Source organism: Oryzias melastigma, linkage group LG12, assembly GCF_002922805.2.
Source record: "Oryzias melastigma strain HK-1 linkage group LG12, ASM292280v2, whole genome shotgun sequence".
Lineage (NCBI taxonomy): Eukaryota > Metazoa > Chordata > Actinopteri > Beloniformes > Adrianichthyidae > Oryzias > Oryzias melastigma.
In genome coordinates, this window is record NC_050523.1 from 17,685,355 (window position 1) to 17,702,736 (window position 17,382).

Genomic DNA, 17,382 nt, shown 5'->3' on the forward strand with positions numbered 1-17,382 from the left:
AAAAAAAAAAAAAAAAACATCAAATATGTGCTGGAATTCTTTTTAGGAACAAATTCTGTAAACTTAATTTTACTAAGGTTGTATTCAGACTAAAAAAAATGATTTGTTCCGGATCAAGTCCGCTTAATTTAGTCCAGATTGAGTCCTAAACCATGCGTTTGGTCTGTATTCAGATTGCAGTCAAGCAGACTATTGTTTTCTGGACCAAAACTTGTATACAAAACCACATGACTAAAGATCTCTTCAGTGATTGGCCAGCAGTTATGGGGGGGGGTGGGTCAAAACAAAGGGAAACATGAAGGTGCTTTGGTTTGGAAATCCTCGCCAGGGTTGTTCACTTCTTCAAACTTTTTATTTCGCTGATTCATTTTGAACGTCTGTATGAGAGTCGGGTACAACACTTTTTACTGCTACTTTTGTACATTGTGACCTGCTTACTAACAAACGAAAACTTTAACTTTTAGTGTAACGTTGTTGTTTTGTGCATACAAATCACATATCGCACCAAAACAAAACTGTGACCAAACATAGAGGTTTGAATCAAATCATTGAGAAAAAGAATCGTTGCAAGCCTATTGTTAGGAGCCAGGGCTCTGTCTTCCCCTCTGGTCACCGGCAGAAGCCGTCTCCTGAGTTTTAACACTATAGCTCCCAGTTGGTCCAACTCCACTCCCCAGATGCCACCTAGCTGATACTCATTGGCAAGCACTGCACAGAGCCTCACTCAGTGCAAAGTATTGTTTGTCCCACCCTGTCTGCATTACCGAGCGTTTTTATCTGGACCTGATCTTCTGTTTCTGACCCTGCTTCTTCTCTAATTGCCCTGACCCTTGCCTGGATCCTGATAACTCTAGTCTCTTTTTTGATGCTGCCATGCTTATGATTAACCTCTGCCTGTCTGACACTGATTTAGTTTTGTGGACTTTTAGCTGTGCTCAGTTCCTGTCTGAACTAATACATCTGCTTCACCTGGAACCAGCTGTCTGCCCGTTTGTGACCCCTATGAACTGCATTGTTACCAAACCAGGTTTCATAGCTGGAATCGTTTCTTACCTTGCCAAGAATTCCCCTGAGCTGCCGTTAAGCTGTTGTGCATCCATGCAGTTGGTAGTTCCCGGAATGAGCGCCATGGCAGGGTTCTCCAGCGCTGCACTGCCCACCGCGCGAGCCACCAGCTCCAAAGAGTCTTGAACATAGTGATCCAGGGAAGGTGATCCCATCACACCGTGGGCCAAAAGCCCCAAAGGTAACCCCTCTGTCCTCAGCTCTGCCACATTCTGGCTGTCCCCCAAGATCCACTGAAACTCTGGAAGAGTCATCCGAGTGGCCAACGCCCACAGACGCCTCACCTCGCGGATGTCACACCCAAACATCACCACCCCTTTAATGGACGAGGGTTCTCTCAGGGCCTCCAGCTGCCGCATGAGCACCTGCTGGTGGTCTGATTTGGAAGATGAAGCAGATGACGCCGCAGAGGTAAAATAAGGAGGGGAGGACGCCTCCGCTGAAGCTCCCGCCGAGGATGGAAATGAAGACGCCGACAGAGCCGTGGCGGTCAAGTTGACTAGCGTGCCCAGGTGGAAGCGGCTGTTGTTCTTGATGAGGAAGAGGAAGTCGCTGATGTTCCACTCCTGGCACAGCAGAATGCTGATGTCCCACCAGCCATTCATCATCAGCAGGCGGTAGAGGAGATGCGAGGGCGGAGCCTCTACAGTCCGCATCGCCATTTGGAAATGAAGAGGATTCTGCAAAGCCAGACGGGAAGAGGGGGTGGAAGAAGAGTGAAAGTTGTGTAAAGTACACAATAAATTATTCAAATGAATAAATAATGATGGACAAGAGGCAATAAAGACAGAATTAGTTGCAAGTGATTGACGGTGGGAGAGACACAGCATTTGAGGTTTGGATGGAGGTGCGTTGAGAGGTAAGAAGGCAGACAATGGAAAGAAATCAGCACCAGACGATGATATGTAGAAGAGGACACAAGGGGAAAGACAGAAGAAGGAAGAAAAAGGAGCCAAAGGTTGGTAAATTCAAGAGAAAAATTACTTTCAATCTCAGACTTCAATTTGTTCCAACAGAAAAAAAACGTCTGCTAGATATAATGGATTTCAGCTCCTCTTTCCTGCTCCCATGAATATCATTACTTACATCTTAAGAGTTATATTCATGCTACTTTTTTATTCTCTGGCCAATGAGAAAACACACCCAGAATCTGTATTTTTTGGAGACCACCCTGAGATCAAAGTGAATTCCCACAGTCATTGATGATTCATAAAGTTGCGAATCATTGGGGTTTTAATTTCACATCGAGTGAAGCCTGTGATCCCCCACTCTTCACGCCAAAGCCGGATTGAGAGCATTCATAAACACAAAGCAAATGTTTCATCTTTAGCTTGCTTGTCTGGGTAAATTCCATATCGCTGCACTTCAATAAGAGATGGAATGAACAAGATCAAATGCAACAGATTCTGCATTTGGCTGCGTGTGTGCTTAGAAATTGCCCCGAACGTGGGGAATGGGACTCCTGACATGTGTTGTAAATGGGCTCCGCCACCCTCAGAGGAAAAATGTCTCAAATGATCACACGGGTGGGATTACATCTCCTGGCTAATTTGACTCATTTTTTTGTATGCTGAAAAACGGCTGCTGGCCATGTTCCAGCCTAAAAAGATCTTTTACTTATTCTGCTACATTTGGTGGCTTTGCTCCCGTAAAACCCCATAAAACCCCATTAAAATAAATGCAAAAAAAAAAAAAAAATGCACTCAAGAATTTTTCTTTACTGCTTTAATTGGGGGAAGGACCAGTTTGAGAAAAAGTATTTTTGTGTGTTTAAAGAACCACTCCATTGAAAATTGTTTTTTTTTTTTTTTTTTAACATGATCTTGTGGCATTCTTCTCATGATGGATGACTTATACAAATGTAAATAATTCTTAAAATTACATTTCTGAGTATTTCTTTATTGAAATCATTGTGAAGCAGGAGCAGTTGTTGGAAAAAGCCCGTATGTGGCTCAAAACGGTACGGCTGGATAGCTCCGACATTGCTCGCCATTTTTGTTTCAATGCTAATGTTAGATTGGGGTTGTAAGCTAGTGGGAGAGCGTGTAAACAAATGGATGATGGGAAGTCAGGGCAGGCTTACTCCACTCCAACAGTCCCGCTCACAAACCAAAGGCAATTTTTGAATGAACTACCACCGCTCTGCAGAAACTATGTCCATGAAAATGACGTTTTTTTTTTATTTTTTTTTATCATTTTGGCTAAAAACAGCATAATTAAAAATCTACTGGGAGCGCTTTAACAATACATCAAAGACGATTGGAGGGGGACTTTGAAGAAAATACTTAGCTGTCTGTGTTTGCATGTATTTTTTAAGAGGGTAGATTAGGAAAAATGCCACATTTATACAAACATTGCCTTTTTCTTTTTTTTTTTTTTAATCCGGGGATTCATCAACACAAGATTTTCATTATTTATTCTGCATACAAACCAGTCACACTCTTTACACTTTTTCCTGATCAATAACAGAGATTGTCTTTTTTACAGTCTTGAAAGTCCCAGTCCAACTGTATTTTTATCTGTTGTAAAAGTATTCCCATGCAGTGATCTTTTAATTATGAATTGCCATTTTTTAACCAAAATCAAAAGCCTATATCGCTATCATAAATCAAATTTTCTGCAGCGTGGAACTAGCTCTTCAGAAATTTGCCTCTGAGTTGTGGGTGGGATGAAGGTGGTTGGATGGCTCAGTTGGCTAGGTGTAGGGCTGGTACATTGGTAATCAGGGTTTGTTTCCCAAGGGGCCGATGGTCTTCTTCCAGTCTGGGTCATTAGGTAAGACCCTGCACGCTACCGTTAACCTTGTAGCCAAGATTGGTTCTCCCTGTGCCGGTCCCCAGTCCGGATAAAATACAAGGTTGTGTCAGGAGGGTAGTTCAGTGTAAAAATCCTACCAAAACAAATGTGCAGATCTTTGAAAGCTGATTCACTGTGTTACCTCCTGGAGATATAAGCCGAAAGATTAAAAAAACAAGTGGGACTGTTAGCACATAAGTATGCTAGCACTCACTTCCCATGATCCCTTTGTTTACACTCTCTCCCGCTAGCTGACAAGCCCAAGCTAACATTATAGGTGCTACAAAAATAACAAGCAATGTACGAGCTATCCAGCTGTACTACTTTGAGCCAGATAGCCGCTCAGATGAGGAGAACCAAGAGAGTAATGGATCAATTTGTCTGCAAGTGAATGCATCAGAATGGAGCAGAGAAGGGAGACTTCGGGAGCTTTTTCAAACAGCGGGTTTGTCTTTGCTCCTGATCCATCCAATCTTGACTAAGGAGATACTAAGAAATACAGTTTTAATCTTAAACTCTTTTATATTTGTCCTCCATCGTGTGAAAAATGCTACAAGAACATGATAAAAAAGCCACATTTTCATTGGAATGGTTTGTTTTTGATGTTCACAGAACATTCTGTTCTATTGTTTTAGGTGAACATCAACAGCACATGCTATCCTGAAAAACTTCTAGCAATTAGTTCATATATTGAACAGTTAGTGATGGATTTTCTAAAAACAGTGACACACATAAATTGATCTGCATTCTATATTATTGAAATCCAACCTTTGCATGATGATGCATTCACAGGATTTCAGCAAACCACAAGATCAGAGCTGATCGTTTTCAGAGTTGACACAATCTGTTCTGTAATAATTTAGATCAAATGCACTGGGATAGATCAGACTGCATGAGCCGGCTGATCTGCCTCAGTAAACTACGCAGCACAGACTGTGCAGGTCACCCAGCCGATTAGCAAGTCATGCCCTTGTTTATTCCCAAAAACCCACAAAAAAAGTAAAGTCGCAGAAAAGCTCATCCTAATTGACTAAAACTTTTACCCAAGCTTTGCACTAAAACTCCATTAAAAATAAATCTATTGGTTAATTAAATGCCTTCAATTAATCACGCTGCCCAACAGGTATGCAAAAAGACATTCTTCATCTTCCCCTTTTGAGTGGATGGATGCAGCATCAACAGGGGCACTAACAAAATACATTATCACATATTTTACTTCAGGTTTTGAAGCCCTGTATCGTGGAAGGAGAATTGTAATGCAGTCCACAGGGCATGAGACTCTCACCTCCTCTCATCTCCCAGGAGCACTGGAGGATTTATCCTCAACCCCGGCTCCTCTGCACTGTAATCTCCATAAATCTGCAACAATCTCTTTGTTCCTCATGCAAGTATGGAGGAAATAATTTGCAAAAAAGTTGGCCGCACGTCCCTCGTGCAGAACTTTGTCGATCTGCTGCTGTTAATGGTCTGGGAGTAATCAGTTTTGCTCATGCTTCATCGTTTTGTATGTCAAGTCTGAACACGTTGTACTTCGGGACATTGTAGCACCTTTTTTAATTTATTTTGTGCTTTTCTGTGACGTTGTTGCATTTTATGTACTGAACTTTCTGCACTGTAAGGCACACTTGAAAGGCTTAAAGTCTGGAGTGCCTATGCATGGATTAATTCTGGTTGTGCGTACTGATGTCGAAGCGATTTTGATGAGTTCATGGCTCTCTGTTAAAATGCCAAGCTGTTTTTTTTGTGTTGTAAATAAAGTTGGGAGTTTCAGGTATTGTAATTCTGCTAACGTGGCTAACATATACCAATATCGGACTGTGTGTGTGTGTGTGTGTTTTTTTTGTTGTTGTTTTTTTTAAGTATTTCTAACAAGGTTGGAAGTTAGGGCAGCCAAAGTGAAGTTTTTTCTTGTGTTATCAGTCTGCTTTTTTTTTACGTGTTTCAAACAAGCTTGAAAATTTCTGGGATTGTTCATACGCTAACGCAGCTAACAGGTAGCGCTCTCGGACTGGTTTTTTTAAATATTTTTCTAACAATGTTGGGAGTTAGCATAGTCACAGTAACTTTTGTAACGTTTGTTTTTATGGTATCAGTCTGTTTTTTTGTTTTTTGCATGTTTCAAACAAGGTTGCAAAAAACTGGGATTGTTAATATGCTAACGCAGCTAATGCGCTAACTTGTAGCGCTATCAGAATGTTTTTTTTATTACATGTTTCTAAGAAGGTTGGGAGATATCGTGGACACAGTAAAGTTTATGGTATCAAGTTTTTCAAGTGTTGCAAACAAAGTTGGGATTAAGTGCAATTGTAAATATGCTAACATGGCTAACGTGTAGCGCTGTCGGACTGTGTTTTTTTTTACGTGTTTCTAACAAGTTTGGGGGTTAACGTAGTGACAGTGACATTTGTTTTAGCGGTAGCAGTTTATTTTTACGTGTTACAAACAAGATTGGGAGTTACAGAGATTGCAAATATGCTAACGCTTCTAACATAGCTAACATGTAGCATGTAACAAACACGTTCTACAGTTATTGTAAACGTTGTTTATAAAGTCTCACTGAATGACAGTTAGCCTTATACAAATCTAGTCTGACATAAAATTTGAACGTAAAGAGGTCCAATATAGAAACAAAGTTAATTTTGTTTAAAAAAAAGTCATCAAACAACTATAAAAATGTCTGTGTTTCCATCCTGTGAGTTTATATCTGCTCCACTCTTGGCAGAACTTCATAAAGAGTTACCACAGGCCCTCATCCTCTCATATTACTGACCTCTTTTTGCCACTGCCAGTATTATTATTGAATAGATACTTAGACGCTGCATGAAGGCCCCGCAGGCAGAGCAGTCATTCATTCTGAAAGTGTCTGCTGAGAAGCAGCAGCCATAACTAAACCAACATCTTAATCTTCAAATGAACTAGTCATCAGGAAACAAAGAAAACACTCCCGTCTTATCTTCTCTTCGCCTCTGCACACAACACCGGTTTTTGCAGAATCGTCTTCAGAGTGAGTTTATTCTCAGCAAACAAAGTGTTTATGACCCAGTTGTTGGAGGCTGAGTCTTTAACTGGCAGCAATTTGTTTAGAAGCCAATGAGACATGAATACATCGTGGAGATTCCTGCACCGGTACACTGCTTGTTTTTGGTATTAGTTGGGTTCTAATTTGTGGATGTTTCGGTTCTCGTCCATTTATGTCAGTCTAGTTACACTTCTGGTTTTTGGGCTTTGCTGTCTTTGTTTATTTTGCTGCACTACGATCCAATGATTACAGCATCTTGCGTTGGCACCACAGACCCGTTTCTCAGCGGAAACTATCTCCTCTCTGGGTTTGAATTTACCAAAGGTCTGTCTCTTGAGATGCAATAGCTCATTTTCAAGGTGCTCCAATGAGATTTCTGTTCCCATTCCCCCAATCATTGAGTCCTGCTCAGTGCACTGAGGAGCAGGATCCAGACTTACTTATAAGTCCAGACTTTGGATCATTGACATTTAAGGTGTGCACCGACTTTTGTATCAAATGTTTCAGTATGAATGATTAATCCTAGTTTAAAAAAAAAATCTGTCTGACCTTGATTTGAACTAAACCGGAACTAAATGGGGCAAAAGTCAAATCATTTCAGAGAATAAAAAGTCAAGAGATTCCCTTGAAGCTGTAAATATGGTTTGACACTTTTGAAGAAGCTGCAGTCAGCCTTCAGATGGGATTTTCTAAAGAAACCAGACTGAGTCATACAGGAGCAAAGTGATTTTCTTAGTAGTCTCACATAAGCACTCGGCATCCTGGATCGGGTTACTTCTACTGTCCGCTGAACCTTCCAGGGATCTGCACCTCTTTTTTTATATCCAGCAGGTATGCTGGAAACGTGTCCGGCTAATGTTGGGGATTGGTTTGTGGATGTATTTTCAGTGTTCCCCCAAGGCCCTTGATAGATTTTTAAAGCTACTTAATGTTAACTCTATAAACCTTTATACCAGCAACTAACAGTTGATGTAAATAGATCCTTTTAGGATCCTGCCTGTCTGTAGCTGTCTTCAAACGTTGACATAATCAAAGTAAATTAGCTGATTCTGCCAGGGAGAAAAGCAGCTTTTAGCTGATAATTTGGTGAAAAGTCACTTTTCTCCTCATTATAATCAGCTGATCATGTAAATGATCAAAGAGTTTGTATTGTTTGGTGTTGCTGGCGACATCTCGAGTGTGAAAGGATTAAAACACAGAATGGACCGTAGGTTTTATAGTCTGCAGTGAAACTTCAGTAAAGCCTCCCAGCATATTAGCATTTAAACAGTTGAATATTAGCATTAAGATAAGTGCAAATGTTTTAGAGGTATCATAAGTAAACTTGGAGTTGCTTCTTTTTTTTTGTCCCACAATGTTGGTGTAAATTTACAAGTGATAGTTTGTTTTATTATTGCAATATGGATTTACGATACTTGAGATTGAAGAGTTACGGTAAATGAAAGAAGCTAAAGCTCTGGGTTTAAGGGGTTAAACCTTCAGTGTCAGGATTCTGCCCCTCCCCGTTTCTGCTCTGCCTTCCTCAGCAACACCCCCCTTCATCACCTGCCTATTTCCAGCTCTGCTCACCAACAGTACTACTCCTAGAAAGCTGTTGTCTCTTCACAGCCCTCCAGCCTGGTTGCTTGAATCCCAATCTGCTTTGACCCCCGATCTGCCCTGGAATTGCCCCCGTCTGCCCCCTGTCTGTACTTCTGCCTGTCCGGTGAGAAAACTCTGGTTCTTGAGTTAACCTGTGAGCTGTATCCAAGCCTGTGAACTGGAGGGAGAACTGTCAAAAAGATGTCTTCCTCTGCTCGTCCTGGAACCAACCACCCCTGATAGACTTTGTTGCCCCAGCCTGTTGCCCAGCTGTGTCCTGCCTGCTAAGAGCTGCGGGGAGTCTGACCCCTTTTCAGATCTGGTCCCCTCCCTGCCTGCTTAATCTTCTGCCTGAACTTTTGTTCTTCTCTGTCATCGTCAAAATCCCGTTTACGAATTGCCCATCTTGTGTTTTCATCGCACACAGAAATGTTCTGACCGTGTCTGTTACAAGGGCATGACATAAAGAGACAAAAATTTTATTATATTTTTAAATCAAAGAACAGGAGTTCTTACATATTTACAAATTGACAGTGAAAGTTAAATGTGGCTGAATAGCTCAGTTGGCTAAGTGAAGGACAGACATGGGAAATCAGGGTTCAATTCCCCGGGTGTGCAATGATCTTTACAGGTCCTTAGGCAGGACTCTTCACATGTGGTTTAGGCCAAATCTGAATTCTTCTCCTACAGCTTCTCCCTACCCCAACATTTAACCCTCCAAACAGAGAGTTATGGAAAAATAGCATGAGTTAAAGCGACACAGAACACTCTTGCTGTGGAAGGCAGAGGATCCCTTTAAAAAAAGCTATTTCTGACACCTCTAAAGACCCCTACAATTGGAGAGGTAGGGAAGAATTCAAATTTGGCCTAAATATGTAACCATAAAGAGGTAAAAACCTGGGTCTCCATATGCTGGTCCCCAGCTCGGAGAAAACACAGGTCTGTGTGAGAAAGGGGATCCGGTGTAAATATCTCTGCCAAACCGCCTATGTGAATCATCACTGTGGCAACCCCTTGATGGGGTAAAGGTGAACAACAACAACTCCGGAAGTGAAATAATGGTGAATCCTAGTCTTCGTGTTTTTTTCTAAAGATCATACTATTATTTCAGCATAACTTTCAGACTTCCTTTCATCAACATAACTATCGCAGGTCTTGTAATCACAATGCAGCAGACTGTCCAATCATTAACTTTGTTAACACCGGAGATGTTGCCAATGACATCATCATCAGCTGACTCATTTGATAAGAAAAGCATCTGTTAGCTGTAACAGAATCAGATAAATCACATTTTTGCGTAAACACTTGTCGTCTGTAAAATGCTGCATCTCAGTAACAAAGCTGCCTCTTCTTAGAATCCATTAATCGCTTAAACCAGAGGTGGGCCAACTTTTTTTACTCATATGCCAAAAAGGGTTCTAAAATTTGAAAGAAGGGCTGGACCAGGAGCAGATTCATGGTATGCTTTGGTAATTCACCTTGTAAAAGAAAAAAATAACATGGGATCTGGACAAAAACTTCAAAGCAGAACATGTTGGAGTCTTTATGTCAAAACTGTGGATTTTTTTAGTGCCATTTTCACTAATGGGTTGATGCCAGTCAGGGAAAACTCAAACACATGTAGAGTTGGAATAATCATAAGAATGACTGTCCGACCTGGAAATCACACATGAATATTAGAAAAACAAGAAATCTTCAAAAACTACATGAATGCAGAAGAACTTTCTGCACCTGGACAAAAAGGATTTTATTTGTAGTACACCATCTATGGGGAGACGCTTTAACTACAGGGAAAATAAAACATAATTACTGGTAATTTAAATCAATTTTTCCACTTTGGCAGGTCAGATTAAATAGTTTAACAGGCCATCTATGGCCATATTTGCCAATCAGCTGATAAAGACTCCCTTCAGGACAATCTATCCAACTGTAAATGCTCAGAAAACCCCAACAGCAGCATCTCTCCGCACTCATTTCAGATCAACGGGGAAGGTGATTCAAAATAATTGGATCAGATTTAGAAATACAGTAGGACTATGACTCCAAAGAAACCAGGACATTTTCAACAAATCCACTAAGATAAAAAAACAAAATGAAGAAGCTTTTATGAACTAAACTTTACCTTAAAACACTTTGGGCCTCTTGAGGGTGAAATACGTCCCTCAAAAAAAAAAAAAAATTCTTAAGATGTCAACTAGATCTCATTTTTTTCAATATTTTAGATGTTAATTCATACAACTTTTAAAAAATGTACTTTGAAAACTTGTGTATTCTGCCAATAACATCCAGGATTCTTTTATTATACCTCAAAATGTCAATATGATTTCCTACCTTGATAACACAACTGAGCTTCATAATAGGAAACAAAATTCTTCATCTGGGTAATCAAGAAAAAACATTTTCAGGTTGTTTGAAATTGTTTTTTTGATCCTCCGGATTCAGCCAATTGAAAAAAAAGACCTCTATTGTTTTGTAAACGTTTTTTTTTTTTTTTCATAAACACAACAATAATAGAAAAAGGGTTGGTATGGTATTTGTTCTGTACGAGGCTGTGAGGGTAGCCATACCACTTTTACTTTATAAAAAAATATATTAAAAAAAAGAAACTTATTTTATGTGGTTTCAATCTAATGTTTGTATTCTTGTACAGTAAGGACATTCTTCTCCTTCTTCATAACAGGGGAGATCTTGTTTTATTTGTATTCAGTGCAGGTGATGTTCTGAAGCGTTTTTGCTTATGTTGACTTTAAATCAAAGCCTCATTTGGCGTAACATGAAGATCTCATTCACATGCAAACTCATCTGACTTTATCTTTTAATGGATATCCTTTCCTGCCTTTTTGAACAAATGTCTAATCGTATGTGACCTGAAATGGGACAAACCATATATGTTTAACATTTGTTGTATTTTATTATTGTATTGATTCATGCCTACCTTGAAAAAGAGGCTTTAAATCTCAATGGGATGCACCCTGGTTACATTAATAATAATAATAATAATAATAATAATAACTTTTATGTCATGCGTGTTAAAGTAAATACATTAATATTAAATATTGTATGCTTGTTGATACAGAAGGGCTGAATAGCAGTTGAGATTGTCAAAAGTTGAAATTGTCCACTTTAGCAGTTTTTTTGGTGAATCCTTTAAACTGAAATATGATTTTTTTTTCTCCTGATTTTCACTAAAATGCTGCTCAAACCAAAGAACAAAACATTGTGTTAAACTTTTATACACATGCTTTAATCCTAAAAGTATCCCAGTAATACAATACTATACTTCGTCATCAGCAGCGTATTGAACTCTGGCGTGGATCTTTCAAAGGGATGTTTAGATCAGGGTTTTCCAAACTATGGCGGCCCGCCTACACCTTTGGCCACGCCCCCAAACACGATAAGAGATGCGCAATTGTTTTTTTTTTCTTAATTTGGTCAAGACCCACATATAACTTGACTTTTTATCTTGCAGTCTGAACTATAATTCGATAAGACTATTTATTGGTTTAATTTTTAAAATGTTTTAGTATTATTTTTTTCTGTAAAGATGACAAAAAATATTTATTTAAAATGTGTCTATGTGTGTCTTTCTGGAAAGACATAAATTTTTACATTTAGGCTGTGATTGTTACACTTTTCTGATAGCCTACAAGCTGACCTCACATGAGAGAAGGAAACGGTTATGTGGGCCTCACAAGAAAGAGTTTCAGGACCCCTGATTAAATGATCACCTCATGTTTTTCGTCTTTTGTCTATGTCGTCCTCAGTTGCATCTTATGTCGTAGTCACAACTGCCTTTAAAAGTGGATACAGGCTTCGAGCGAAAAATGGGCAAATCTGTCCAGAGGAGGCCTGCAGGAAATATCAAGGTTGTAGATCGCTCAGTGAGCCTGGAGAGGGAAAATGTTTCTGTATATCTTTTCTACAGACGATAAACGTGCGTCTAGCCTGGTGTTCACACAGGACAAGCAGGGAGGGGCTTCTTCTTCCTCTTCTTGTTTTTCTGTTTTTTAGCTCATGTCCACCACTACAGTAAAATGTCATAGTGCTGCAAATCTTGCTCCAGGCTTTTTCTTTCACAGCTCTATTTCTAATTTTGAAAAACTTGGTGGCACATAATTCTAGTTGCAATTCTTAATTTCTCGTCTTTGATTAATTTTCAAATGGTAAAGGGACATAAAGGGGACGTCATCCATGTTACCACTAAATCCCTGATTGGTAAAAGTCCATGTGGTTAAACTTTCAGCGTGCGTTCAATTCCTGAGTGTTTTGAGTCTTAAAACGATTGTGTAGCTGGACATGAACATCAGAATTTTGAAGGTGGAAGCCCACGTTTGCATAGACTTTTCATTGGAAGTGGCCCCTTTAATGCATGTTGCCGAGGGCGATGTGAAGTAGCTCCAGGCTTTATTTGTTAAGATCCATTGTTTTGTTTTACTTAAAAACACAAGTATATCTATTCACCAAAACGAATAATTTTCATGTCTAAAACTTTGGTTTCTATGAACATTTTGACTCTTAAAATAGACTTTCATTCATCGTCTGCATCAGGGTTGGAAGTGGAGCACATGACTGCTGTCATTATGCAAGAGCCAGGCTCCTCCTCCCAGGCCTATAGTCACACTATCACAAAAACACAACTCAGTGCTTCTACTGTTGGTTATTTAGCTGAAAACACTCTCTATATATATTTACTACACTTATTTATGTCTAATTTAGAGTCAAAACGGACTTATTTTGAAGAGCCTGGACCTCAGAAATAGCTTCACATAAAATCCTGACCTCAGATTGGATTCGGAGTCCTGTTAGAGCATGATGACAGAGTTAACCTCAAAAGTACCATACTTCCAAAAAAAAAAAATGCAGTCAGAGGGGATTTTGTGCAGACCACAAATCCATTTTTTTAAGAAACAGACTTTTTCTGTTTCTCCTTTTTAGCCTCGTCTCTTCAGCACATCATTTTTCACACTCTGGACGTATTACAAGATGCCCCATCATGCAACACAGCGTGACATAATAGACTCTCTCTACCAACAGATCATTTGTTTATGAGTGCAGAGGAATGCACAGCATTTGGCATCAGTCAGGTTTTCTGCTGAGAATGAAATCAAATGTTAAAAGGCTGAAAGTCTGGCGTGGATTTAGCCAGCTCCACTGGTGGATGAATAAAAATGCATAGAATACTTATCACCATATCAGTTATATATCTTTGTTGTCCTATATTTGATGTGTCTATAAAGTTATATGTTGAATTCTTATCCTGATACTGCATTTATTGGGCTTGGGATGGGCACAAGCACGACACTGATTTGTTCCCTGTTGAGGCTGAATTTATTATTTTTGATTGTTTTGGGATATTTGTCCCCCTTTGAAGGGGGGCAGGGACACCATCAAAGGAGGGCACTGCCCCCCTCTCACCCGAGCCTGCATCCGGCCTTGGCTTTCAGCACCATGGACAGAGCACACTGTTCTGGGAGCAACAGCTTGTTTGATTTTCGGTGTAATCTTCAGTGAAGGTTAGCAGCAGCAGTTCAGTCCAAACTGAGTGGAGTGGAACAGACCGTGTTACCTATAAAAGCTGGAGACAGGAGGAGGAAAGTCTCCTCCATCAGCAGCTGAATTATGATGCATTTATGAAATTTGCCTCACAAGCAAAACAAAATTCGATGCATCAAACTGAAGCGTTTCTCCTTCAGTGGATGTTGCAGCTTAACGCATGACGCATCTTTGCAGACAGTTTAAGTTCTAATGAGTGTGTTTGTTAGTTTGTTTTTCTCCTGTTTGTTTACCTCGCTGTGGCGCGTGAACTCCCTCTGCACAAGGCTGACTACCGGCACCTGAAGCGACAGCGAAACGAATTCCAACTTAATGAGCTCCTCCCGGTTGCGCGGAAAGGCGATCATGGCAGAAACTCCCTGCACGACCACCGTGTGACACACGCTCTCCAGAAAAGACAGCGGGTCTTCGTCCTCGGGAATGCCCACAGAGGAGTAGGAGAAGGCGGGGAGCTCCCCGAGCGCAGAGCCCACAGCCATGACCAGCTCCAGGGACAGGTTGAAAGGCAGCAAACCGGCCCGGTTCAGAGCCTCCACCGCCAGCAGGACCGAGTCTCTGGGGGCGAAAACGCGCTCCTCCTTGGAGGAGTCCCGCTGGCGCGCCTGGCTTTTGCTCCTGTTGGCGCTCCTCTGAGTGTTGGCGGCGACTTTAGTCCTGAGGTTGGCGTATCCAGGCGCACCGGCGCTTGCTTTCACCTGCGTGCCCAACTCCACCGCCAAGGCGCCCCAGTCCTCAGTTGTGGACAGCAAGCGGGGCTGGACGTGCAGAGCCCCCACCCGGACCGTGTGGCCGATCCGTTTCAGCACCTGGCACGGCTGCGGGTGCGAGAAGGCGCATGGCGGGAGCAGCACGAGGGCGCACAGCAGGAGACGCAGCGGCGAGAGCTCGGTGCCTGCTCGGTGCGCCGCTCCACTCGCCACCATCATCATCCTCACCAGCATCCCCGCGCCACAGCTGCGCCGCTTCTCCTGTCCAGCCGCTCCGTCGGTCCCCCTGCTGCCCCCCCGCCTTTGGCCCGAGTGCTCCCCCCGCTCCCTCTACGGCTCCAGCTCGCGTCAAACTTGTGCGTTTCTCCAACTGGCTGTGCGGGCGCGAGACGAGGCACAAGCCGCGCGCGAGCATAAGACGATCCCCAAAAGTGCCACTTTTCATCTCAAAGGATTTTCATCATTCAAGCCGGTTGATTGTTAAACTACAAACGTTGGATTTCCCACATATTCCAGAGGCGGAGTGGAAAAGTGGAAGGCATTCCCAGCAGAGGAGAGGCCGGAAACAGCCTCGTGCGCACAAGAACCATTCCAAACAGGTGGAATCCACCAACGCAGGACTGTGAGGGCTTAATGGCTTCCTCCAAAAACCATCCCATCCTCCTCATCATCAGCATCATCATCATCCCCAGAGCAAGGGCACTGCTGCTTCCTGCTGATGGAAACACAATCCTCTGAAGCGCAGCGGGTTCGAATCCGTGCAGACACTCACGACGGTGGCGAGACCTCTGGCTCTGAAGCTTTGTGCGCACGCTTTTGGAAAAAAAGTTAACCCCGTCCTCACTTTAACCCCGTGATGCTAACCCGCAGAGACCCGCAGCGACCCGCAGCGAGCTGCAGTTTCCAGAAAGGAAGCAACAGTTTTCGAATAAAATGCAAACTTTGACTTTTCTATAAATCAAGCAAGAGCAGAACACCCCCCGCACCCTCACACTGACTCATGCATGTACAAAAAATGTTAAATAAAAGAAAAAAACAAACACATTAGTAATTTTAATTATTTACTGATTTTAGTGTTAAAACACATAAAAAAAAGAACCATATAATTTTAAAGGTCCTTTTTCATCAAAGAATAAATTAAATTCATCTCATATCTTAATGTTTTGGTCACTTTTAAGTTTTGCTAGTTTACTTGGAATAATAAAATTATGCCACTTATGTAAAGATATTTAGATTAGACTGTATTGTCATTGACAAGATAACAAAGTTTGCCTCTAACCAGAGTGCAACAAGCTGTAAGTGCAGCATCTAAACATCCAATAAGTATAAGTTAAATAAGTATACACATACACTGTAAAAAGCAAAAGATCGGATCAATTAACAAAAGTTCTGTAATTATTTTAATTAAAAATATATTTTTTTTTATTAAATTAAATATTTAACTAAAATTTTTAATTTGTTGAAAACTGATCATTTTAAATGTAAAAAAATGACATAGCTTTTCTTAACTGATCAAATGTTTCACTTTACAGAGTATGAGGTGGATATAAACACAATAAACAGAATAGTACTTAGAATACATTTATGGCAATTCATCAATCATTTCTGACAGTAAAATCAAATGTACTATGATAAAGCCAAGTGTTTGGCATTCAGAATGATATTATCAAAATTTCAAAGTGGATTATAAACAGATAGAAATTGTAACTATAGGACTTTTTAAAAAATGTATAGTGTTTCTGGTACTTACTAGTTATGGTACCAAAGAGGTACATACAAAGTAGGCCTACTTGCTTTGTACTTACAAGGTACCTACTGTGTTTTTACATGGTACTTACATAGGTATTTAGGTGGCACATAAACTCACCACATAAATTCAAAGTATTTAAAAGTTACTTTCTGCGTACCTAATCTCTCCTTAAACATTGTAAGTACAATGAAACACATAAACGTACCACATGAATTCAAGTACTCGAAAGGTATTTCCTCTCTTCCTACACAAGTACCATGAATACATAAACTCACCACATGAATTCAAAGTACTTAAAAAGTACTATGCACCTAATCTTTTCTTACACAATGAAACACTTAATAAAGAACAACAAAAGTAGCACATAAATATCAACAACAGAGATTAAATAATTTATCACAGAAATGCCTCATATAAATGTGTCAAAGTCAAGACCCGGGGGCCGCATCCGGCCCTCCGGGTCATTTTATTTTATAGTTATTAATGGCCGATGTTATCTTGCGCTCATTTTTAACTTGAATAATTTTACAAAATATATTTTTACAGAGAGTAAAATATTGAAATTTATTAAAGATTTAATTTGATCTATTCTGGAACAATATTCCTGCCTGTTTTTATTCATAGTTATGTTAAAAAGTTATGTTTTTAATGTAGTTTTAGTTTGTTCAACGAATGTTTATCGTAATTGGCCCACGACTTATGGTGTGTTTTAGATTTTTGCTCCCTGTGCGACTGAGTTTATCACCCCTGGCCTAAGGGGATCCATAGCAAGGAATGTGGGTTATTAATCCCTATTTGTTTTAAAACACACTGCAAACAGTTTATGACTAAATTATTGTGGCACCAATTATCACAGTCTACCTAACATTTCTCCATCTTGAGTGGCCAGTGCCCCTGTTCCTGCCATCAAC

General features: G+C 40.6%; 1 protein-coding gene across 1 annotated transcript in view; it reads right to left on the minus strand.

Annotated features, from left to right (window-relative positions):
- grin3a (glutamate receptor, ionotropic, N-methyl-D-aspartate 3A) overlaps nt 1-15,725 on the minus strand; it is a 55,034-nt gene extending 39,309 nt beyond the window's left edge. Inside the window, exons 1-2 of the mRNA XM_024299447.2 lie at nt 14,248-15,725; nt 1,054-1,745 (exon numbers count right to left, since the gene is read on the minus strand). Coding sequence (XP_024155215.1) covers nt 1,054-1,745; nt 14,248-14,955 — 1,400 coding nt within the window. The 5' untranslated portion in view covers nt 14,956-15,725. The remainder of the gene's footprint in view (nt 1-1,053; nt 1,746-14,247) is intronic.
- Between the last annotated feature and the right edge of the window lie 1,657 nt (nt 15,726-17,382).